The sequence below is a fragment of the Zootoca vivipara genome, chromosome 14, assembly GCF_965207765.1.
Source record: "Zootoca vivipara chromosome 14, rZooViv2.hap1.1, whole genome shotgun sequence".
In the NCBI taxonomy this organism is placed as follows: Eukaryota; Metazoa; Chordata; class Lepidosauria; order Squamata; family Lacertidae; genus Zootoca; species Zootoca vivipara.
The window spans coordinates 43,612,477-43,636,926 of NC_142597.1; the positions used below are offsets into that span (position 1 = coordinate 43,612,477).

A 24,450-nucleotide genomic window follows, 5' to 3' on the forward strand; every position below is an offset into this window, starting at 1 on the left:
TACCGGAGCAAAACAGCAGCCAGTAGGCTTGGTCTTTATTGAAGACTGTCGCAACAGGACTCCCACCTGCCACCAGGTGAAACAAGATGGAAGCCCCGTACAAAAGAGAACCCAAACTTTTATTAGTTGCTGATCCCCATGTTACACCCCCCCCAACTACATCATGGTTACATCATGAAAGGGGAGGTCTGGTGGCAGTCATCTGAGCACGCTGGACCCTGCCCCATGCCTCCCCTTGCCCTCCACCAAACATCTGTCAAGTGTAACAAAAGAGATATTTACGTTTCCCTGTTTCCCAGCCAAGTTAATCATAACCTTTGGAATGGCTACCTGTCTGGCACTCAGGTATCAGGATGCCAGGGATTATCACTCAGGCAGAGGGGCTGCCGAGTAGCTGAGCTCACGTCTCTTTATGAATTTCTGTAGTTTTCCCAGTGAGCTAGTACATAGACACATTTATCAGTGAATTGTTAAATTTGGTACTTTGCAGCAGAGGCCCTTTGAACAGATAGGAAGAAACTGTGATGAAGTGTTTTGTGGGGACAAATCACAAAAGTCACAAAAGTGATTGTGCTGGTTTTGGTAGCGGGCTTCATGGGCATGATATCTGCTGGAGGGGCAACCCCCCCCCAACCTATACATAAATTCCTGCAACAATACCGGTGGACATTCCTGCTATAATAGAATAGCAGATGACTGGAAAAAATACAGGAATAAATATTTGGTTCCTTTTAGCAATGGAAACACAGAATGGCCTGTATATACTGTAACTCTGAGGGGAGGAGGTACAGAATAGGCACCAAAAGTCTTCCCCCACAAATTTTCAGTGGCGTCTGAGGCCTGCATCAATCCCTCTACTGCCAGGGATGTGAGTGGAGCAGAAAGCTCCAGGAAGGATCTGATTTTTGGGTAGACAGATGGAATCATTCTGAATCCACTGCATTTTTATTCCAGGGGAGGGGGTGCCTTTTCTCTTGCCTTCCCTTTCTCCCTCTGCCCCGCAACATTTGGCTCTCTGTGTGTTCACGAACCCTCTTTACGGAGGAAGTGCTTTCTTGCAGCCCCAAAGTCACTTCCTGCGCAGCATCGCCAAGGCGGCGCCCACGGCTGCATCCACATTTCTCCCATAGACCACAGGAAACGGGTAGGCCTTCTCCACTTCCTGACGCATCACCTCGTTTTTGCCCAGGGCGCTCCCGCTGGCCAGGATCCGCGTGACCCCGGCTTCTTTCAGGAGCTGCGAAGGCAGCATGGAGTGCAGGTTCTGGACCACGCCGTGGCACAGCGCCCGAGTCACGTGGCCCAGGGAGAGTTCAGAGGCCGCGATCCCAATCACCGAGGCCAACCTCTCCGGCATGTGCCTCTCTCCAAAGATGGTGGGGCAGATGTTGAGGTCAGTGTCCGTTTGGGCCAAGGCAGCGCTGATTATACGTGGGTAGAGATCCGATTCTGGGACTTGGAGTCCTGCATAAGGATATTAAAAGGGTTGGGGGAAGAAGACGGATCAAATGACTGAAAGGTAGAGGGGAAAAACAGGTCCCCGTCTTATTATCCCTTCCTTTACCCAGCTCAGCAATCCACCGCACGAGCATGTTCACGAATGTCGCCACCACGTTGCCGCCGTTGAGGGAAGCAGCCACTACCAGGTAGGTGTTGTTGAAATACGGGTAGTAGGCCAACGGGGAACGAGGGTTCGGGGAATCACCCGGCTGGAAGCCCGGAGGCATCAGGACGGTGAGTTGCGCAGAAGTACTGATGTTGAGGACTAGGAGAATGGAGAGGAAAGCAAAAGTTGGAAAATACCCGGTGGGCTTAAATTCTGCTTAAAGAGATATGTAACACTGGCCTTCAATGGGTGAGTCTGGACCCACAAGGGAGCTTCTACAGGGGTCCTCCTGCATGTCCCCAGAAACTCCCGGGAGGGAGGGAGGGAGGGAGGGAGGGAGGGAGGGAGGGAGGGAGGGAGGGAGGGAGGGGAACCTCCCTCAGGCACCTCTTGCCCCTGAACTGGGCCAGCTGATCATTATAGCAACTACTGTATAGAAATGGGTGCCCGTGTTTTTATTTTCCTCCTCCTTCCCTCTCCCTTTTTGCTTGCATCTCATGTTTTTTTAGATTGTAAATTTGAGGGTAGGGACTGTCTTGTTTGACTGTATGTAAGCTGCTCCGAGAGCCTTTCCTGCTAAAGAGCAGGTACAGCTGCTCCAAATAAATTATTTCCAGAAGGCTATGGGGGTGGGGGTGGGGGGAGAGGTGCTGCTTTGTGCCCCTTACCTGCATTTGCACTGTCGGTCATGCAGGAGTACACCGAGCACTGGAAGTCCCCCAGTGCGGCCCCGACCTCCGTCCCCTTTGGTATCTGGTGCCACACGTAGGCGGTCTCCCCTGCCAGTTCTCCGGGCTGGACCACTTCAGGAAGCAGGTGGACGGGGAAGTGGGACTCTTTAAGGCTGAAACCAGAGGCAGAGGTCAACGGGGAGCCGTCTGTGTTAGGAGGAGAAGGGCCCGGCTACCGGACATGCTTGGAAGGAGGGATCTCAGGCTAACACAGCCGTGTGGGTTACAGTTGCACCAAATCACTGCTCAAATTATGGGGGAGAAGGTGGAAGGGGAGGCCCTTGGCGGAAGCCAGAAACCAGAAAAGTTAGGAACCTCAAGCCTAGGAAGCAAATGCGGCCCTCCGTGCCTCTCTTTCCGGCCCTCAAACCTCTCCCCTGGCAACACCTTCACCAGGCCTGCTTTGCATTCTCACTGAGGATTTTTGCCAAGATGGGAAGTGTCCTTGACCTCTGTTAGTGCCTCTTGCTTGCTTCAATGGAGAATAGAAACTCTAAAATTTACATTTGTTGCTTTGTCCGCCATTGCCCCTGGCCAAGCCTACCACTGGTAATGCAGCCCCCGGGAGGTTGCACAGATGGGAATGCGGCCCCTGGGCTGGGGCGGTGGGAGTTGGAGGCCAACAATATCTGGAAGGTCACGGCTTCCCCGCAAAGGGTGTTCCCGATCAGCTTTCCTTGTCAACAGCAGCGCAAGTCTAGAGACACCCACCCACATTCCCCAGCAACATGGGGCTGGTTATCCTGGCACCTACCTTGCAGGGCTGTTGTTAAGAAAATGTATGGGTGGTACTTTAAAAACATGCACAGACATGCTAGATAAATCAGGACGAGCTACTGCCCTTAAAAAGCAGAGTGCTGTGTGTGGACACACCGCTCCAAGGGTTAACCCTTCAGAAAGTTTAAAACACACACAAGCAGTTAGACCCAACAAGCACCCCTTGGACAACCCCTACCCTGTTATGGCCGTCACATGCTGCTGTTGCCACACCAGGTTAGCCCCGAAAACACACACACACACAAGCCAAATCCAAGTTGTCCGCAACCTTGAGTCAGATTTAGGAAGCGGATTTTATCTTCCCTGGCAGGGTTGTGCATGTGAGAATCTTCCCTTCGGGGAGTCAGCTGGAGGCCTCAGATGCCTGTCCCTGAAAAGAGCAAACCGGGCCACTTCAAACAGCAGCTAACACAGCTTTTCTGGGTGGAGGGGGAGATGATCGTCAGGAATGTAATGTTTTCAGTCCGTCAAGGGGTTGGATTTTTAAAAATGAAAAGCATTTTTGGTTTGCTAGAGAGGTTGCTCCTGATTCACTTACAAAATAAAATAAAATTGAGCTGGTGGGTGGGGCTGGGGTGGAATCTAAGAAAATGCATTCCCCCTTCTCTCATATCCCATCACACAGAATCGAAAAAGGAAATAATGATCCCCCCCTTCAAAATAGTGGCTCCATCTGAGTCGACAGCACTAACTTACATGTCCATATTCCAGCTTTTGCTTGTGGTGTTGAAGTAGCCCCAGCTGGCCGCGTTCTGGACAGTCATCTGTGGCCTTTCCTGGCCACACAGCATGGCCACAACGTAGTCTTGGATGGTGCCGGCAGCATTGTAACACTTCAGGAAATCTGGGCTGTACAATAAACATGCAAACAAAAAGTTGATGAACCTGGGCATCCACTGGTTAATACAACTTTTAATTTGTGACTGACTCTGGGTGGAAAAAACGACTTGTATACAATGAAAGAGAACTCTCTCTTCCTCCAAGAAACTCAAAGCATTTATTTCCTCACCCCAAAAAACCATTTTTGATCCACAGAACAGCCCCGCGAAGTAGGTTAGGCCAAGAGAGCGAATGTGCAACTGACTCAAGGTCGCCCCGTGAACTTTCCTGGTCTGAGTCCCAGTGCTGAACCCAATTGCCTCTCTCCCATGACTGAACCCACCAGGAAGGCCACCCCAGCCTCTGGCTGCTAATAAATAATCACAGAATCGCAGGCGACAAAGCAAGATGCGGAAGCTGAAGTGGGGAGGGGCAGCAGTACCTGTTTTTCAAGTACCAGTAGATTGTGGCGCAGCCGTAGCCCGTGGCCACGCTGAGGTGCGACTGCGGCTGAGGTAGCGAGGACAGGAAGGGGATGCTGCAGCGGCCATCTTGCCATGTGATCAGGTGACTGACCTCTTCAGGCTCAAACCTCCGCCCGTGCTCGCTTTCGATCCACTTGCAACCTGGAACGGAAGAGAGAGAGCTGCTGAAGGAGGACCCGTTAGCCAGGTGCAGCTCATTCAAAGCGACCCAGACCATACCGAGACGTGTTCATCCATCATTGTCTCCTCCCGAAGCACTGTGGATGTCTGCACGGACACAAGGACCCCCACCCTTAATTTTCAATGAAGCAGGGGGGGGGAACCTGGGGCGTTCCATTTGCCCCCAAGTTAGCAGAACTTCCACCCCAGACAACACTGTCCCAATAAACTCTTCCATTCTGCAAATTCCAAGCGCTGAGGCTTGCAAAGTCCATTGCTGAGATATAGTGACTTGCACCCAGCAAGAACCTCCTAGCGTCTTGAGAGGGGTGGGTGGAAAGCAGGGCCGTTTTGTTGGCTCTGCAGAGACATCAGCCCCTTTGGGCTTCTCCAATGGGCAACAGACAACACATATTCCATCATGCTGTGGCAGAGGTAGATCAGAAGCAGGGCTCTTCCATTGGCTCAGCTGAGAGACCAGCTCCATTGGGTTCCTCCCCTCTCTGAGCGGTTTCCATCCCAGCTGGTCATTGAGAGAAGTGCTTGAACTTGACAACTTGAGTGTGCTTGTTTTTCTCTACAACCAGGACACCGCTTCCGGTGATGTTGGAAACCAGGTATCGCCTAGCCCTTACACACACTGTGATTTGCGATATATTGCCAGCTCAAATATTATGAAACAGTTATCACTATGTGAACTTCAAACTGGTTTTGGACAATATATCAATATATCGCCCAGTCCTACTGGCTGGCAGAAACCCTCCAGGGTTTCAGACAGGCTTCTTTCCCAGTCCTATCGAACCAGGGACCTTCTACATGCAAAGCAGATGTTCAAATCCTGATCAATGGCCCTTCCCTGCGCCCAAAACCAACCCACTGGTATAATGGTGTTAAGGGCAATCCTCTTTTGCGGAACTACATTGCCTGATTTTTTGGAAGAGGCATAGCTCTTCAGACATTAGATAAATGAAGATTAAAACCACAGAAAAGCAAAAAAGAAAAGAAAGAAAAATCTGCCTCCTGACCTTTGTTTTGTTTTGTTTCTTTCTCCTGACCTTTGTTTTGTTTTCCTTTTAAAAAGTTGTTTTCAACCATGCTGGGTTGTCCTTCCCTTCCCATTTATCTCTTCCTAACATGAAAATGGGCTCTTTGAAAGGACATTAATGGTAATCAGTTAAAAACAAAACAAAAAAAGATAAAAAAATCATCATTTACAGCAAAGAAGATGTGATTTTGGCTAATCCACTCAGGAGCAGGAAGAAAGAGATTGCATCCATTTACATCTGGGCAGAGGTCAAAACCAAATACTCATGGCTTTGGAGAAAGGTAAAAATTAAGCATTTCCACTCAAAAGCACACACAAATAGTAACCTCCAGATTTTATTTCATCTTACGCCCGCCACCCACAGGAAATCTGGAAAATGGAGTAAGTTTGTCTTTCAACCTATCAGCCATTTCTGATTGCTTTAGCATTCCAGGAATAAAATCGCTTGGGAACCCTGCTAGGCCATTAAAGACCACATTCATCTCTGACAAGAAGCAGCTAATTCTTTCAGGAAATCAGCCCCACTACACGACCCAATTCCTTTCTGATGGGAGAGACTTTCTGCAGGCAATGGCTTCTCCACCTGCCTTGCCCCTCCAGTCACAGACCATAGCTTGGAGAACAGCACAAGCAGCTGGGAAGAGAGGAGTTCAGGGATAGTTTTTTTTAAAAAAATAATTATATAAGTTGTGTGTCCTTGTTTCTGTTTGGTTCTTTTACATGGTTTTGTACGTTTTCTGGTATTTTCATGCCTTGTGATTTGCTGTTATTTTTATTGATCATAGATTAGTAATTCTTTATTGTAATTGATAAGTGTAAAGTGTTTATTATTTGCTGGTGCTTAATTGCTAATGGATTCTTGAATATTGCTTTATTTGACAAATGCTCTTTATTTTAAAGCTATTGTGACTTTTTATATAGGATCTGATTGTTACTATTAATGTTTGATGTTTTATTATTATTTTTATGTGTGCTGGAAGCCGCCTAGAGTGGCTGGAGCAAGCCAGGCAGATGGGCGGGGTATTAATAAAATATATATAATCATTATTATTATGGTTCGTTTTAGGGAATATTTATCAGTCTGAGGGCCACATGCCCTTCTGGGCTGCCAGGTACCAGTGCTGGGAGGGCCCACAGGCAAAAATGGGTGAAGTAGCAAGCTTGCTTCTTCACATACTCCGCTGTCTAGGCAAGCAAGAGACATTATCAGAGTTCAAGGATGCATTTCCAGCCAGGCAAAAGCACTCAAGCAAAGCTTGACCAGTAAAGTGCTTGGTTGCAAAGGGGGTGTGGCCAGGGAGAGTTCCATGGACAGGAATGAGAGGCCTGAAGGGCCACATTTGCCCCCTGGGGGCCTGAGGTTCTCATGTCCTGATTTACACTATCATTGCTAACAGCCCTTAACCTATAGTTACCAGATTTTTTTCAATGAATCCAGGGACACTTTTTTTTTTTTGGAGCTGAGTAGCAACAGGGAGTCAGTAGTGGGGATGGTGAGGGGAAGGACCGTGGGCCCAAGCACACATGCATATTGTATAAAGGTGCAAAGCCCTTCTTTCACATCCTGTGAAACATAAATGCCCAGAGTTTTTAAAAAACTGGGCAATGGCCGGCCGCCTGTGACTCCCAAGCCTCCCCCGATCAGTCAAAACAAAGGGGGCAGGGGGCAGGAGATCTGTACCGCCGGACGTCCCCAGTTCCTCTTTGGCAGTGGCGGCGGCAGCGGCAACTTCTGCAGCCCAGAGCCAGCCTGGTAGCACAGTTGGCTCTGGCTGGCTTCAGGAGCTGCTCACTGCCCGCTGCCGTGGCGCCCACCATTTTTCCTCTCCGGAAGTCCCCATATGATGTGTTGTGCACAAGACACATCATATGGGGACTTCCAGCGAGGAAAAATGGTGGGCATCACTGCAGCAAGCAGGAAGCAGCTCCTGAAGCCAGCCAGAGCCCACTGTGCTTCTGGGATGCTGAGGTTGCCGCTCCCACATTTCCTGGGGACAGATTTGCAAATCTGGGGACATTCCGGAGACGGAATTTGTTCGGGGACAGATTTGCAAATCCAGGGACTGTCACCGGGAACAGGGGACGTCTGGTAACCCTACCTTAACCTCCCCTCTGTGAATTCCTCCAGCGTTTTTAATGCTATCATGGCCATGACTTTGAGAGAGGAAAAAGAACAGAAAAGAACAGAGAACATGTACACACACGCGTGAATACAAACAGTGTAAGGAAAGTCCTGAATATCTTTGCTATTCATTGAGATACAATCTCAGGTTCAATCTGCCTGGGGGTGGGGGTTTTTTTTGGGGGGGTGCCTGCCCCATGGTGTTAGAATCTGAGGATAGGGAGATATTAGGCTTGAAAGTTTTAAGTTATGATTTTTTTAAATGCTTGCATTTTTAAATAGGATGCCACCACACAAGTGTTGGGGAAGGCGTGGTGCTGGATTTGGAAAGGAGGATTCTGCAAATCAGCTCTCTCACCTTGACCCGTTTTCCAAAACACGACCCCATGCATTTGTCCGGAAACGCCAATGCGGCAAACCCTTCCCAGGAGTTGCTGGGGGAGACCGGCAAGGCAGTCATTCAAGGCAGCGACAATTTTGCGGACATCTTGCTCGTTCCCCTACATGAGCAGAGAGAGAGAGAGAGAGAAAGTCCCTAGGGAATGAAGCTTGGAAACAGTTTTACCTGCTTTCTGTGATAGCAAAGCAGCTCACATCTTGGCATGCCAGATTTATTTTAGTGCTCTATCAGTTGGATGAACTGCTTTTGAATGTAGAGGAGCTCTAGCAGGGGGAGAAGTGTGGCGACCTAAGTCCACAGCCTCCTCTGAACCCCAGTGGACTTGGAGAGGGCCATAGCTCAGTGGCAGAGCATCTGCTTTGCATGCAGAAGGTCCCAGGTTCAATCCTGGCCTCTCCAGCCCTGGGTGGGAAGACTCCCTGCCTGCCATGGAGAACAAATATACCAGTCAATGTAGATTATACTGAGTAAGATGGAACAATGGTCTGGTTCAGTATAAGGCAACTTCCAATGTTCTTGAGAACGCAACGCTGGATGAAACCAAAGGTCCCTCTGATCCATCTTGCTAGATCGGACCAAAGGTCGATTTAGTCAAGTCTCCTGTGCTCCACCACAGCCTACAGGACACTTTAGGGAAGCCTACAATGTGCTGCTGATATTCAAAGGTAGACTGCTCCTGCACTTGAAGGTTCCATGGGCCACTCACGACAAATAACCACCCAATTGATTTCCATTAATTCATCTCATCCTCTTTCACCTGTGGCCCGGCATTGGGGCTCTCCACCTGAGCCCGGGTTTCCCTGGCGCAGCTTGCGATCACGGTGGGTCCCTGCTCCATCTCTTGCACCAGGATGGTTTTCACTGATGAAGTGCCCAAGTCGATCCCCAGGACGCAGGCCGCCATGGCAGGATTCAAACCCTTGTCTTGAATTTTGGGAGGCATCTTCCTTATACAAAACCTGGGTCACTGCAGGGAAGGGAAGGGATGGTTTCAATGCTGTACAAGAGTGCAAAGCTATAATCTATTACCTGAAATTGAGTAAGCCCAACTGATCAACACAGCTTACTCCTGAGTAAACATATATTGAATGGTGCCATCAGCTATGCTATTTCTATTTACTTAATGCACAGTAACAAACCTGTATCCTACCTTGCCTGCGCGAGAGTTAGCTTACAAAAAAACCAATATAAGAATGTAAGAATAGAACTAATTAAAATACAATTTAGAGGGAGGAAAACAGGTAGGTAAATCAATGCAAAGGAGACTAAACGCTTGCCACTGCTAACAACCCCTCCAACCTTAAAATGGGGCCAGTGTTAAGACGATGGGGCTAAAATACGAAGTAAAAAAGCAGATCAAATGAGCAGAATCGCGTTGAAGAAAGTGAACTTTGGACCAACGTCCGAGGGGTGTCCGCCACACCAAACATGGCGACCTCAGGACGCGACCGCCATCTTGGGTGCGTCGTTCTCCTTCAGGATGTGGGTACGATTTTTACGATGGGAAGTACGACGCAACTAAGATTGCGACCGCCATATTGGGCGTGTCAGCTGCCTTCTTTCAGACCCGCCTTCCTTCCTCACTAGGGACCTTCCCCAAGCTTACCTTACTTTACAGGTGTCCTCAAATCACTACTTCACCTGAGAGGGTGGGGAAGAGAAACACAAAAAAATTCACAAGCCAGGAAGGAGAGAGGGGGCGGGGAGAGAGCGGGGACTTTGCCGCACCTAAGATGGCCGCCGGGCGAGGGAGGAAGGCCTGAGGCGCGGCCGGCCATTATATAAAGCCCGTCTCCTTGGTGACGACGTGAAAGGCCTCCCTGGGAGCAACGCCGGTGAGGAAAAAGACGGCAGTCGCGGGAACCGCTTGGCAGGAGGAGACGCCGCTCCCCGCCCCGCTGCGGTGAGTTATGGGGCCGCTGTAAGGACTGCGCGGCGGCCTTTTAAGTTTATTTCTGGGAGGGGGGAAATCAGACCGAGCAGGACTTCGACTCCCAGTGTGCATTGCGGTGCGCTGCCGCCGGCATTGGGAAGCCTCAGGTGCCGTGTTGCATGACGGGGCTTGTAGTCTATAACAGCGGTGCTTTTAAAATAGGGGCGCTCGCTTTGGGCTGGAAAGGGGATCGTGTGAGAGAAGTGTCCCCCTTTCATTCCTCCCCTCCTCCTTCTCTCAGCCCCCAGAAGCACCCTATGGCCACAGGGGGCATGGCAGCCCAGTCCCCACCCAAGGGGGCCCGCACCATTGAGACCCTTCAAAACTTTACTCCCGCCTCCCCCCAAAAATAGGGAACCAGGCAAGTCGGGGCGCCTCTGTGCATATGCTTTGCTATGAGGCAGTGAAGCAAGGGTCCGAGAGCCCCTCTGAGCACATACAGAGTTCAGTCCAAATGTTTTCAACGTCTCGCTTCTAAACCGGCTCTTCTTTGCTTAGATTTTAAGCCATACTGGTATTTTTTAAAATCTCGGGTTGCGGGTGGAGTGGGGAATCTGCATTGAAACAGTGCAGTCGCTGGACGCTGAGGTGGTTGGCAGTGAGTGGTCTTGATAATGATAAAATAATGGTGGTAGTAAGAGTTTCCCCTGCTCACTTCTGCTTTTGATGTGATTCAAAATTTGGTCAAGCAATCTTTTTTTATGCTGGGGCTTTTTCTCTTATTCTGGTTGCAATATAACTTTGCCCATGAGGGTTTTTTTTTAAAGCAAAAGTTAAATAATAATTATGATTATTCCTATTATTATCATCTTCATCCCAAGCAATCATTGTTTTATGCTGGAGCTTTTTCTTTTATTCTGGTTGCAATATAACTTTGCCCATGAGGGTGTTGTTGTTGTTTTTAAAGCAAAGGTTAAATAATAATTATGATTATTCCTATTATCATTATCATCTTCATCCCGTCCATCTGGCTGGGTTTCCCCAGCCACTCTGGGCGGCTGGGCTGTCCGTATTGGAATATGTCTCCTCATATAAGTAAGCCCCATTGAGTTCAGCAGGGCACATGCCCAGTTAAGTGGGTATGAGATTTCCACCTCAATTTAATGGGAGCATATGGTTTTGTACAAATGCACAATCATGACAGTTGGATGATGCAAGAGTCTGCATTAAGTGTCTGTAGTGCTCCGTTTTATTGTCCTTAATTTTGGGATGTTGTAAAACTTAAATATCTCGTGAGAAAAAGAGTATTCTCATTTTTATCCTGCCCTTCCTCCAAGGAGCTCAAGGTGGCAGGAATGTCATCATCGTCATCTCCCAACCGAGAATTCAGTCACATGCTGGAGGGCTGAGAAATTATAGTTAACTAGGAGGTATTGCACAACAAACCCATTTCACTTCAAAATCAGGACTTTTCTGCGACAAGGATGGGGAAATGCGCTGGTGTAGGCATGGGGTAATGATTGCTTGACGCAGCACAAACAAATTGTAACTAATGCTCTACAAGCAGGCCATCGGAAGCCACTGTACCCATTTACCTTCTCAACAACCCTGCGAGGTAGACTGCTGAAAGTCAGATGGCAGTTGGCTCCTCGATTAAGCTTCGCACCTGAGCTGGGATTTGAACTAAGGCCTACCCACTTTTAAGACTGATGCCTGCCCCTTGCCTAGCATAATTTTGTCTTGGGACGTCAGCCCTCGCTCCCTGCCTCTCTAACCAGGACTTCCTCTTTTAACTTGCCACTTTGCAGCTGCCAGTTGTTGGGGGAAAATGGTGCAAAGAATCGGCCTCTTCCTTCTGCTGGGCCTGTCTCTCGCGTCCTTGGGAGCCTGTGGTAAGTCACCCCTCATCCATCAAAGGATGGAGTTTCGCCTCTGGATAGATTCCTTGCCGTTTCAAGCGAGTGTGATCTTGTCATGAGACTCACGAACCAGCAGTGCTTCCTCCAAAGACCATCACTTCCTGAGTCTAAGTAGGAATGGCTTTTCAGTGGCTTTAAGGCTGGGATGGGAAGCCCCCAGTTCAGGGTGCTGATCCGCCCTCTCTCAAAACACATTTTCCTGCTAGCTCCTTACAAGATCCCCCACCAATTTGGGTGGTAGCTGTAAATAGGGGGGAAATCAAAAGTACTTCCACTGAGTTGGAAGGAGCCCACTTACCCTGCTGTGGGTGTCTGACGATGCTCATTCTTTGACCCTGCGGCAGGCATACCTTTCCTTGAGATGGGAATATGTTTAAATAATGTCCTTTCAACAGGAGTCGGGAGTCTCTTTCAGTCTGAGGGCCACATTTCTGAGTGGTTTTCTCGGGGCTGCTTGGTAAGAGGCCAAAAGTGGGCAGAGCATGGAAATTGTGTTTTTGTATTGTGCTCTACTTTCTACACCAGGGGTCCCCAGACTTACTCGGCTTTGGGCTGGAGGACAGGGGAGTGTGCGTGCAGCGGGCCGGAGGGCGGGGGAAGTGCGCGCCCGTGCGCATGCGCACACACACTTGCTGGCGCGGTGGCGCGCTTCCAGGTTGGAAAAATCGCCGAAAATCGTTTGTGCACATGCGTATGGGCCTCCCCCGACCCGGAAGTGCACCGGAAATGACCTCTTCTGGGTCAGGAGAGGCCCATACGCATGCGCACAAACAATTTCCGGCGATTTTTCCAATCTGGACCCGTGCTGCGCACCGTAAGAGCAGGCGGCGGCAGTGGGCGGTGGGGATCGCCGCGGGCCGGATTGGGAGGCCATTGGGCCGCATCTGGCCCACGGGCCGTAGTCTGGGGACCCTGTTCTACACACACACACACACACATGCAAGCACCCCTCTCTATTGCTGCTATTATTAGAGTTCCAGGCCACATTCCAGCCAGGCGAAAACACGCAAGGAGGATCCAAAGCAAGGCCAAAGGGGTTGGTGGCCTGATAGAGAGATTTTGGGGGGGGGGGCGGTATTGGTCGGTGTCGACTTTCAGCCCCTGCTGCTTGATGTTCCCCACCCGCAAAGAAACTTAAAATTCAGGCAATATCTTACAGGCAAAATCTATTTATTAGAAGCGATTGCTTGTTGCAAAACTGCAACCGGGTTCAGCTCTAGTCAATCAGGCCATCGGATCCTTCTTTCGCGTAATTATGGTTTTGTCTGATCTGTTAGAGCAAAAACAGAAACCTAATTTGTGGCATATTTATCCCTAACCACCGATAAGCAACAGATCTTTCTTCCCCACTCCTCTGAGGAGTGAGTGGGGGGGGGGGAAGCAACTTGTCTCAAGAATCTCTTTCAAGAGAGATTTCCCTAGGAGAAATATACAGGGAACTCTACAATGCACAATGAATCTTGTATCAATCCATCAACTCTGATGGATGATTTGGAAGGATTGGGTCTGGCATCACTTTTGCTGTGTGTGTGCGTGTGTGTGTGCGTGTGCGTGCCAGTGTGCCAGCATCCATTCTCAGATTTGCATCTCAACACAGCTCCTTCCTTGGAAGTGTCTTTGGGGTTAAAGGTACACATAGTAGGCAATAAACACTCATGGGCGCCATAAAGATTCAGTCAAGTGTAGAAGTTTACTTGACAAGCATAAAAGCATATTGGTAGCAAATATATACAGACATTCACCACTGCAGTGGTCAAGGCAGGATTAGAGTCCAACTAGAGTCCAAGATGCACTCTCTGCTTCTCTCACCACAAGACACAAGCAAGAGACTCGCAACAACTTACACAGAACCTTTGTTATCAGTACTTCCTGCCACACTGCGCATGACAGTTCCCACAGAAAAGGTCCTTGTATAGACAAAAAAAAAATATCTCGGCCTTCTGCTGCTTCTTGAAACGTCTTCTCTGTTCTTTGTTTCTGGAACAAATGATTCACACACACAAGAGAGAATGTCCAACACCCCCCCCCCTCATTTTTACAGAAACAGTAGAACCGTGACCATGTACAGAGTGCTTACACATCACGCAATGCAAACCCCAACATTTAAACCAGTTGAGCATGTCTCTGAAAAACTAAGATTTGGTCACACACCAGCAACAGTGTTTGCTTCCTTGCTACCACACCAAGGAATTGCTAAACTGAAACACCATACTATAATAATAAATAAAAATAAATAAAATTATTATTTATACCCCACCCGCCTGGCTGGGCCTCTCCAGCCACTCTGGGTGGCTTCCAAGAAGATATTAAGAACACAACAAAAGATCTAACATTAAAACTTTCCTAAACAGGGCTGCCTTCAGATGTCCTCTAAAAGTCAGGTACTTGTTTATTTCCTTGCAGGGCATTCCACAGGTTGGGTGCCACAACCAAGAAGGCCCTCACCCCTCCAGACTCCCAGTCAGGCAAGTTGGACCAGTCGCTGCATACAAAGTAGCCCCCTCCAGGCTACTACAATACGAGTACTTGCAAACCTTACTCAAGATTCTAACCGAGTAACTTAATCTGGTCTACTCTATTAAGAAATTTACAGTACATCAAACTTCCAGTAACCAGAGTGATGCAGCTCAGAATCCACCAGCTCTGAGCTATCCCCCTCAATCTTGACACTTGCTGCACACACAGTTGCAGGCTAGGGCACAGGTTAGTCCAGCTAATCTCTCCTCTAAATATTATACACGACATCAAAGGAGGGTGTGGGGACCTATGTTCATACAATTCCCCCCCCCCCCGCACGCTCCCTTGGGGTTGGCGTAAAATGCATGATTCATGTGGCAGTTGGGATTTAGCATACCTCCTCTCTCTCCGCCAAGCCAGAAGTAGCTTGCCTCAAGCTGGAAAATGCCTTCTAGCTCTCTTCCCCCTGCCCTTTTCTATTTAAGATGGACCTCCAGCGCTTTCTGTTCCTGGGGAGGTTTCATTGGAGAATGGTGGCGTGATGGACATTGCGGTGACTTTGAGGTAAACTCTTAGGGTTTCTGATCTCTGTCCTTGAAGATTACAAGGAGGGATGGTGGTGGTGGTAAGAAATAACTGTGGTTTTCAGCTCCCTACCGTGTTTCTCATATTATAAGACACGTCTTATATTTATTTTTTCCTCAAAAAAACACACTATGGCTTATTTTCAAGGGATGTCTTATTTTTTTCCTCCTCCTGCCGCGGCCAGCATTGCTGCTGCGCCTATCACTATGTCTTATTTTCGGGGTATGGCTTATATTCCTTGAATGCTTAAAAATCCTGCTATGGCTTATTTTATGGGTATGTCTTAAAATATGCGAAACGGGTATTTGCCTAGTTATATCACTTCTCATCTTGCAAAATAGCCAGAATATAGCTTTCTTCCCCCAGGACAAAGGTCACACCCATACCATTACATTAAAACACATGGCTTCTCCCAAGGAATCTACAGGGTAATCATGGGAACTCTAGTTCTTTAAGGGGCCTGGGAATTTTACACCCTAGAGATAAAATTCCCAGCCCCCTTAAAGAACTAGAGTTCCCAGGATTACCCTCGAAAGTTCTCCTCTTCCTTGGGAACTCTGGGAACTGTAGCTGTGCACGGAGAATAGAGGTCTCCTAACAACTCAGCTTCTTGAAGGAACTACAGGTCCCAGGATTCTTTGGGGGGAAGCCCTGACAGTATAAAGTTGGTAATGCAGATGGGGTCTTAGAAATGCTCTGTAGTTCTGCTAATGTCTCTCCTATTCCCCCGCCCCATCTTTCCCAGCACTCCGCTCAATCAGACGCTGGTGATCACGTTTAATGTTACGTATTCGTCCAGGGAAAATGCCACCATCGTCGAGCTGCCTGATCAAGTAAGTCCCGGAATGCACACCAGCCTTTTGGGAAAGGTCCCGGGTTCAATCCCCAATAAGGGCTGGGAAAGAATCCTGTTTGAAGTCTGGGAGAACCACTGCCAGCACACGTGAATCTGGCGATGAGGCCTGGGGGCCGCTTCCCATTGTGGGTGAGCTTCCGGGGGCCACATGGCTGTGGTGGGCGGGACGAGCGGGGGGAAATAGATGGACCCAACTGTGTACTGCAGGCTGCATTCCAACTGAGCCAAAGTCTAATATGTCTTTATGTACACCAGCCCATATCCCTGTACAGGCAAGCAATAGGCATCCATGCAATTCAGTTGAGCAGGGCAGTGTAGCCTTAGAGTCACACCTGTGTAACGTGTTTCTATGTGCACAGCCCCCTCTGTCCAGGCGATATCAACAGATCAAGGCAAAAGCGCTTGAGGAAGACACAGAGCATGTCCAGTGAGGGGTGTGGCCTTAGGAGAGGGGTGTGTGGCCCAGAGGAGTCCCAAGGTCCAGGCAGAGTGCCCTGGACTAGTTATTTGTTTATTAAATTTGAAGATCACAGGGCAGTTCGCAACATAAAAATACAAAATGAGAACACAAAATACATAATAAAAACAAAAACTAACCTGAACCCCCTCCCACAAACACAATTAAAAGGATATAGAATATTAATTAGCCAAAGGCCCAGAAGAAGAGGAATGTTTTTGCCTGGCACTTAAAGATCTATAACGAAAGGCACTAGGCGGGCCTCCCCGGGGAGAACACCCCACAAACGGGGAACCACCACAGAAAAGGCCCTGTTCTCATGTTGCCGCCCTCCAGACCTGTCATGAAGAAGGGCCTCAGAGGATGATCGCTGGGTCCGGGTCGGTTCATATGGGGAGAGGTGGTCCTTTGGGAAGAAACGACTTCCGTTGTCTCTGTGCCTTACCAGGTAATCGTAACGGCAGGCGTAAAGAAGGTGAGCTTCCTAGTGAGAGCAAAAGAAGTCGGGCAGCTGACTGTGTATCTTCAGTCCAACTCATCCAGCCAAACAGGGTAAGCGGTTGTAAAGTAAGCCTTCACTGTTTTTCTGTCCTTGTTAGGAGAGCCATAATGGAACAATTTTGGGATTTTTTTTTGTTTCTTAAACTCAGCCTCCCTTCCCACAATTCTGATGTGAGGCAATTCTGGCCAACCCATAACCCACCTGCCCTACAGCTTTGTGCCTGCCTCGCAGGGCTGTTGTGAAGAAAAAATGTAGAGGGGGGGGGGGTGAGGCATGCACACCAATTTGAGCTCTTTGGGGAAAAGGTCGGATATTCGAAAATGACAGAATGCAGTTGATTAAATATTGTATCATAAAATTTATGTACTGCTTGGCTGACAAAAAACAAACCTCAGAGGTTTGCGAAAAGACTAAAACCATGAAGTCTTAAGTGAAAGCGTTAAGAGCAACAATTCAAAATTAAAATTGAGGGTAACCTAAATGCCAAATTAAAAACACATTTTTTTTGTCTGCCTGAACAAAACCATTTTTAGGAGGCAGAGTAAATTGGGAGGTGCTTGCTAGTATGGAAATCTGCTTTTAAAAAACCCAAAACATATGTTTATCCCAGACAGTGCTGCATTTGAGGCCCTCTGTCCTAAATTTGGGTGGCCCTTCCCAAGTGAAACCTGTAGGGGCCTCCTCTTCCCCGTCTTTGAAATGGACTCTGAAGGCTTCCATCCCACTGGCCTCAGGGTGAGGCCCTTGGAGCCCAGTGGCTTTTAAATGCCAGAGTTGATTTGTATACTGTAATGGATTGTGCTGTGAGCTTCCCTTTGGTGACCTGCTGCCCCTCCCTCTTCCACAGGCCCAGAATCCGCTTTCTCGTGATCCACAGCAATGCAGTGAGGATCCTGGACCAGGTGATTGGTTGGATCTACTTTCTGGCTTGGTCAGTCTCCTTTTACCCTCAGGTGTTCGAGAACTGGAGACGGAAAAGGTAAAAAGGAAGCAGAGGGGTCTTGCTTTTGGGGTGCCCATGATACATTTCTCAGATTTCCAGAAAGGTTGGGGAGCCCGTACACAAGCTAAAATACAATCCCTTCTAGCTACCACTAGGGGGAGATCGCATATAGAAAAACAAGTGCAGACTTGTTTTGTTCCTCCTTTGTCCCATTTTCTCCTGGACGCAGCAACTTTTGCCTCCCTTGAAGGATCAGTCACACAGCCACTGTGTCCCACCCTCAGCTTCCCCTCTGGCCTCTGACTTTACAGCAGACCCCTCCTACAGGCTTCCTTCAGTCTTAAAATCTCTGTAGTCATAAGGTCTAGGAACTTGACATTCTAGCTTTGCTTGAGCAGACAGGCAAATTCAGAGTTGGCTGTCGCCGTAAGACATTGACGATGCACAACTCCTGGAAGCTAGCCGATGGCATTTTCCCTGTTGGGCTGAAAGAATGCCTACCAAGGTGTACATTTTAATAACCTTTTGATTGATCTGAAAAGCTGCCTCCTTCCCTACAGACCCTCTCAGGTGTTGAAATTGGCGGCAGGTTGTGTGTGTGTGTCCCTCTTGCTTGTTCTACCACCCTCGGAAGTTCGGGGAGGAGTTGCAGCAGTCCAGAACATCCTCTCTGGCAGCCCCTAAGTCAAATAACTCCCTCCCTATTGAGATGCCCCTGGCACCTTCATGATAAGTTTCTGGCGAATGCAGAAGGCTTCTCTTTACTCTGGCCATTGTCACCTGAGATGCATATGGTTTTAGTGCCCATCCTGTTGCTGTGATTGTAAGTTGTTCAAAACAGTCCCTTAATCCCGCATTTTAAATTGTTTTTGCCCGTTCTGGGTCCTTAGAGCAAAGGGTAGGTAACAAATTAAAAATAATAAGTAGCAATAGTTTTCTTTCTTTTTTAATTTTTTATTTATACTTTTCAGATTTAGACATTTCACTGATTTTACAATCATTCTGACATTTCAAAACTTGACTTTCTTCCCCCACTTTCTGCGGTTCTTTAAATTTATTTTTAATACCTTCGGCATATCCATATTAACTTAATTTATTCATTTACTTATCGTCTCTAAATATATACCGTTATGAAACTGCCAATGTTTTTATCTGTTACAATTTATTCAATAAACCATTTTCATTCTTTTATAAAAAATACTTTTATCTTGATTTCTTATTCAAGAAATCAAGTTGTAATAATTTTCTGGGGTTTCTCCCCCTGCCTCCTTCCAGCGTTGTGGGACTCAGTTTTGACTTCATCGCCCTGAACCTTACTGGCTTCATTGCCTACTCTGTTTTTAACGTTGGCCTCTTCTGGGTCAAACCTGTGAAGGTAGGTGGGAACCCCTCTCCTTCCTTCCAATGGGGCTGGGCCTTTGCCTCATATTCCCAGTTCTGACCAGCAGCCGCCTGCCTCCTTAGGAGCAGTTCCTGCGCTCCTATCCCAATGGCGTGAACCCGGTGGACAGCAATGACGTCTTCTTCAGCCTCCACGCTGTCGCTGTGACTCTCCTCATCATCTTCCAGTGCCTGATCTACGAGGTGAGCTTGGAGCCTTTAGATCGCTCTCTCGGAAGCTCTTTTGAGGGTTAAGATCGTACGCCTGCGCCTTTTCCGACTGCCAGCATGCCATCTATATTGGTTTAACTCAAAGGAAAAGCTTTTTCACTTTAGAAACCCTTTAGAAACATAGGTAGCCTTATAGAGTCAGATCATTGGCCCATCCAGCACATTGCCTGCACTGGCTGGCAGCAGCTCTTCTAGGGTTTCAGGCAAGGGTCTCTTCTGGCCCTCCCTCCCTTGGATTGAACCTGGACCTTCTGTGGACTCTACCGCTGAGCCACAGCACCCCTTCCTCCCGCCCAAAATAAAGCAGGATGCTAGTCCTCATGGTTCCGAATTAAGAGCAGATTTAAAGAGGAATGCAATAAAGTGACTTAGGGCTGAGTGAGAGACCATTAGTCCATCTAACTCAATGTCTACACTGACTGGCAGCAGCTCTTCAGGGTTTCATACAGGGGGCATTGAACCTAGGACCTCCTGCCTGCATAGATGATGCTCTAACCACTGAGCCAGGCCCCAAAGAAACCCTCCGCCCAACGTGCCAACTCCTGGTTCTGCATATCTCATTTGTAAGTTGTTTATGCTGCTGATCTGGCCTTTCAGAAAGGGTCCCAGAAGGTCTCCTGGGTGGCCGTTGGCTTGCTCGTCTTTGCCTGGCTCTTTGTCTTCACCACCTTGTCCGTGGCCGCTGCCGGGAAGATCACGTGGCTGGCCTTCCTCTTCTACTTCTCCTACATCAAGCTGGGCGTCACCCTTGTCAAATACTTCCCACAGGTAAGTGGGGGGGCAACCCATTCTGAGTTTCATGGCTGGGCTTCGCCTCTGTCTGTCATCAAGCCCCTGTCTCCTTTCTTAACGTCCATACCAAACAATATTACGAAAGTACAGTGCAGGCAGCGACTGCTTTAGGCATGTCCCATACATGCCGAACCCGGAAGTGACCCCAAAACACCACAAAAAGCGGCAGAGGGGGTGTTTGCAGGCTTTTTCAATGGCTGTCCCAATAATATGCAATTTCACGCAAGAACACAGCGACCCAGAATGCAGCCCCTTCGCAAATGAGGAGTTGCCTGTAATGGTGATTAGGGTATAAATATAAACATGGCTGTCCCCTCCCTATGAGCAGATTTCAGATTACACAATATAGGATTAAAAGGTAAAGGGACCCCTGACCATTAGGTCCAGTCGGGTTGCGCGCTCATCTCACATTATTGGCTGAGGGAGCCGGCGTATAGCTTCCAGGTCATGTGGCCAGCATGACAAAGCCGCTTCTGGCAAACCAGAGCAGCACATGGAAATGCCGTTTACCTTCCCGCTGTAGCGGTTCCTATTTATCTACTTGCATTTTGACGTGCTTTCGAACTGCTAGGTTGGCAGGAGCTGGGACCAAGCAACAGGAGCTCACCCCGTCATAGGGATTCGAACCGCCGACCTTCTGATCAGCAAGCCCTAGGCTCAGTGGTTTAACCCACAGCGCCACCTGTGGGTTAATAATCTCCTATTTAACATAATCATCTGATATACAATGATATAAATTACTAATTTTTGCTTTACAGCTTTCGTGGTTTTCTATAGCTTGACATCAAAACAAATAATGCCATTTAACTAGATCCATGTGTCATTTTCCTTAATTCTCCTAACCCTCCTTCAGTCGGTCCCATTTTCCCTTTAAAAAGACCACCTCATTTTGTATGCAGTTGGGCCCGATTTACCAGAAAACCAGTGCCAGCCTACCAAAAACCCATCTTTTGAAGCTTGGGAGACAATCTTCCTTCCCAGTGGGAGTCCCCTTGCCCTGATGCCTTCTCCCTCCTCTTTTAGGCTTACCTGAATTTCCGCCGCAAGAGCACTGAGGGCTGGAGCATCGGGAACGTTTTGCTGGACTTCACGGGAGGCACCTTCAGCCTCATTCAGATGTTCTTGCAGTCTTACAACAATGGTAACTATTATTTTTATTGTTAAATTTATTAGCCGCTTTCTTTTCAACGCAGCAACTCAAAAGACTTTCAAAAACAAACCCTACTGTAAGTACGTATGTTAAAACCAGTGCGGGAATACACTAAAACATCCCACCCTATCGAAAAAGCCATAGACAGTTCAAAGAAAAAGGGCTGGTTAGAAAGGAATGCCTGTCACCTGACACCTGAAGAGGGGCACCATGTGAGCCTTTCTGGGGAGAGCATTCCACATAGAGGGAGCCATCATTGAAAAGGCCCCATTCTCGTGTTACCACCCTCTGGACCTCTCGCAGAGGAGGCACACAAAGGAGGGCCTTGGAATGATGATCACAGGGTCTGGACAGGTTCATATGGAAGGAGGCAATCCTTGAGGTATTGCCATCCTGAGCCGTTTAAGGCTTTAAAGCCTTTTTGAATTGGGCCTGGAAACTAATTGGCAGATAGTGCAGTTGGGTCAGGATGCCATTATATTCTCAAACTGGTGAGCAACCTGGCTGCTGAATTTCCGGACCATCTTCAGAGGCAGCCCCACGTATAATGTGTTGCAGTAATCTAACATAGAACTCAGCATGCTTGATCAAGCCAGAGGTTTGTCCTGCCACAGTTCTGTTTTTTCTGATACTGACCTTTCACAAGAATCTAAAGATGGGCAAGGAGGTGAGAGATGATCTTCCCCACATGCTGCTGCACGCAGAGCACAAGCGGGGGGGGGGGCAATCTGTGGTCCTCCAGATATCGCTGGGCCCCCATCACCCATGCTAGGTGAAGCTGATGGAAATATTGGTATTTTCTTTTTGCCATCTTTTTTTTGAATGATTATTGCATTTATTATTATTATACTAATATGCTGTTCACTTGGGGGGGGGAGCTGTCTTTGGGCAAAGTAGCAGTGTATAAACAAACCCTTAAAAACCCCGTAATCCTTCTCCATTCTTGAAACTTCTGTGCTGGGTTTAAGGTAAAGGGACCCCTGACCATTAGGTCCAGTCGTGACCGACTCTGGGGTTGCGGCGCTCATCTTGCATTATTGGCTGAGGGAGCCGGTGTACAGCTTCCAGGTCATGTGGCCAGCCTGAATAAGCCGCTTCTGGCAAACCAGAGCAGCACTCGGAAACGCTGTTTACCTTCCCGCTGTAGTGGTACCTATTTATCTACTTGCACTTTGACGTGCTTTCGAACTGCTAGGTTGGCAGGAGCTGGGACCGAGCAACGGGAGCTCACCCCGTCGCAGGGATTTGAACCGCCAACCTTCTGATTGGCAAGCCCTAGGCTCTGTGGTTTAACCCACAGCGCCACCCATGGTAGAGCCCCCTCTGACCCTCTCATTCCCTTGCATGCATACACTAGGCCTAAGCTACTGCCCCCTGCCTCATCTTGTCAGGGTGAATTCACTGTGGATGATGCCCCCCCTTTTTTATATATATCGGTTTAAAAACCCAATGATCTGCTTAAGCAGCTTGGGGCAGCTTTCCGTTGCACCCCTTTTAAGACATTTATAACAGGGATCGGACATTCCAGGCGCCACATGCCGTTGGTGGTGGTGGGCGCACAGGGACAAAAGTGGGCAGTCCCTTTTCACAGTACGCTGCATTCCAGCCCCACAGGTCTGCAGTTTCTAGAAACAGGCGCCCTGCCACCCAAGCAAACAAGTCATCCTCCTCCTTTTTCACATTCTGCCGAGGAAAAAGTGCTTCAGGAGAGGGGTGGAGCAGGGCTGCTCAAGGAGTGCCCTGGGGCTGCTAGGCAGAGCTCTAGAGCAGTGTCTCCCAACCTTGTGCCTCCAGATGTTTTGGGACTACAACTCCCATCATCCCTAGCTAGCAAGACCAGTGGTCAGGAATGATGGGAATTGTAGTCCGAAAACAGCTGGAGGCACAAGGTTGGGAAACACTGCCCTAGAGGACTGCATTGGCTTGAAGTTTCCCCTACTTTGCTTTTAGAAACCACAAAATGATTGGGTTTGGAGGGAGGTGTGTGTGAATCTGTCTACGCATGCCTTGTGTGAAGATGCAGGCTATTTTTATTCTTTGCCCTCCCAATTATTATTATTCGCCTTCCCATCAGATGTCAAGGAAATAAACAACTATCTGGACAGGAGGGGTACAAGTTTGGATAAGCTTTCATCATATCCCTTCCTCTTGTGTCCTTTAATCTTTTCTCAACTTATTCTGTTGCTGATACACAATCTGCATTGCATTCCTTCCCTGCTTTGCTTTTCAGATGAATGGCAGCTGCTTTTTGGGGACCCCACCAAGTTTGGTCTGGGCCTCTTCTCCATCATCTTTGACATTGTGTTCATCGTCCAGCATTACTGCTTGTACCGTCCCCAAGAATACGAGACTTTTGAGTAACCCGTCTGCCCTGGTGCGACGCCCCCTCTGCTTGCCTTTGCCAGCTGCGCTTCCTTGAGGTGGATAACACTACAGAAAGCAGGCTTGGTTGTCTGAAAAGCACAGTGACTCCAACCTATTCCTCACATGGACGTCTTACTACAAACCTCATTTTGCTGCTCCAAATCGCCTTCCGGTGCCTTAATATCTTCTGAGACTACAGCACAACCCCTGGAAGAGGGAAATCTCTTGGGGGCTTTTCAAGCAAGTGTTGTTCACAGCTGCTTCAGAAGTAAAGGAAGATGGGGAGCGGCCTTTGGGGGGTACTTCCTCCTCTCCAGCTTGTGGGGCATTATCTTGCTATCTAAAATTCTGCAGCTGGCTGCAAGGAAGGAGAAAAGGGTCGTTCCTCTGAAGGAATCTATGCCACCACGCAAACTACTTATATACTTGAAGGTTATTTGTGCCACAGATGCAAGTCTTCCCTTGGGCTGGAGGAAGAGGAAGGAAAAGGGGTTCATGGAGGTTGTTTGAGTCAACCTCTTCCTTCCCTTCCTAGCTTTGCTGTTGAGATGAAGAACTGGTGATCTGGCCCTTTTAAAACAAAAAAGCAAAATAAAAGCAACTTTGTACAAGGGTGGTCGGACTCAAAACTCATCCCGCAAAACCCGATGCAGTGCGGTTGCGACTGATCAAAGCAGCCTTTGGTTAGTCTCCAGCCGTGGGGCAGAGTGGCTTATATTGGGGAAGTGCTGTCACTCAGAGCGCAAAGCACTGCATTCTCTTCACTGCATCTCCAGGTCAGGAAGTGTAGGAATGTT

The 24,450-nt window shown here is 48.4% G+C and overlaps 2 protein-coding genes across 6 annotated transcripts; one reads left to right on the plus strand and one right to left on the minus strand.

Annotated features, from left to right (window-relative positions):
* Positions 1-9,888, minus strand: SHPK (sedoheptulokinase). 4 transcript variants are annotated; one of them, XM_035139058.3, is made up of 8 exons: positions 9,751-9,888; positions 8,902-9,111; positions 8,103-8,244; positions 4,376-4,559; positions 3,811-3,963; positions 2,275-2,450; positions 1,565-1,765; positions 1-1,464 (listed from the first exon to the last, which is right to left on the minus strand). In XM_035139058.3, the coding sequence occupies exons 2-8, from the start codon at positions 9,085-9,087 to the stop codon at positions 1,070-1,072; spliced, it is 1,437 nt and encodes a 478-aa protein (XP_034994949.3). In that variant the 5' UTR covers positions 9,088-9,111; positions 9,751-9,888; the 3' UTR covers positions 1-1,069. The 4 variants fall into 4 exon arrangements, with proteins under 4 accessions (XP_034994949.3, XP_034994946.3, XP_034994947.3 ...); XM_035139055.3 differs by lacking the exon at positions 9,751-9,888 and adding an exon at positions 9,295-9,621; XM_035139056.3 differs by lacking the exon at positions 9,751-9,888 and adding an exon at positions 9,444-9,610.
* On the plus strand, positions 9,866-24,266 carry CTNS (cystinosin, lysosomal cystine transporter). Of its 2 annotated transcripts, none has more exons than XM_088657870.1 (11): positions 9,866-10,047; positions 11,826-11,909; positions 14,340-14,957; positions 15,724-15,811; positions 16,740-16,843; positions 17,641-17,772; positions 19,012-19,111; positions 19,201-19,320; positions 19,945-20,115; positions 21,163-21,280; positions 23,520-24,266. In XM_088657870.1, exons 3-11 carry the CDS (start codon positions 14,935-14,937, stop codon positions 23,648-23,650), a joined length of 987 nt encoding a protein of 328 aa, XP_088513996.1. In that variant the 5' UTR covers positions 9,866-10,047; positions 11,826-11,909; positions 14,340-14,934; the 3' UTR covers positions 23,651-24,266. The 2 variants fall into 2 exon arrangements, with proteins under 2 accessions (XP_088513996.1, XP_034994950.3); XM_035139059.3 differs by having other exon boundaries at positions 14,879-14,957.
* The last annotated feature ends 184 nt before the right edge of the window (positions 24,267-24,450 follow it).

Coding starts and splice junctions, on each gene's coding strand:
- SHPK (XM_035139058.3), bottom strand. CDS start 9,087: ATGCCTCCCAAAATTCAAGACAAGGGTTTGAATCCTGCCATGGCGGCC. Junction 3,964..4,375: donor TACTGGTACTTGAAAAACAG/GTACTGCTGCCC, acceptor TTTATTGTACAG/CCCAGATTTCCTGAAGTGTT. Junction 2,451..3,810: donor AAAAGCTGGAATATGGACAT/GTAAGTTAGTGC, acceptor CTCTGGTTTCAG/CCTTAAAGAGTCCCACTTCC.
- CTNS (XM_035139059.3), top strand. CDS start 11,846: ATGGTGCAAAGAATCGGCCTCTTCCTTCTGCTGGGCCTGTCTCTCGCG. Junction 11,910..14,878: donor CGCGTCCTTGGGAGCCTGTG/GTAAGTCACCCC, acceptor TTTCTATTTAAG/ATGGACCTCCAGCGCTTTCT. Junction 19,321..19,944: donor TCCAGTGCCTGATCTACGAG/GTGAGCTTGGAG, acceptor CTGGCCTTTCAG/AAAGGGTCCCAGAAGGTCTC.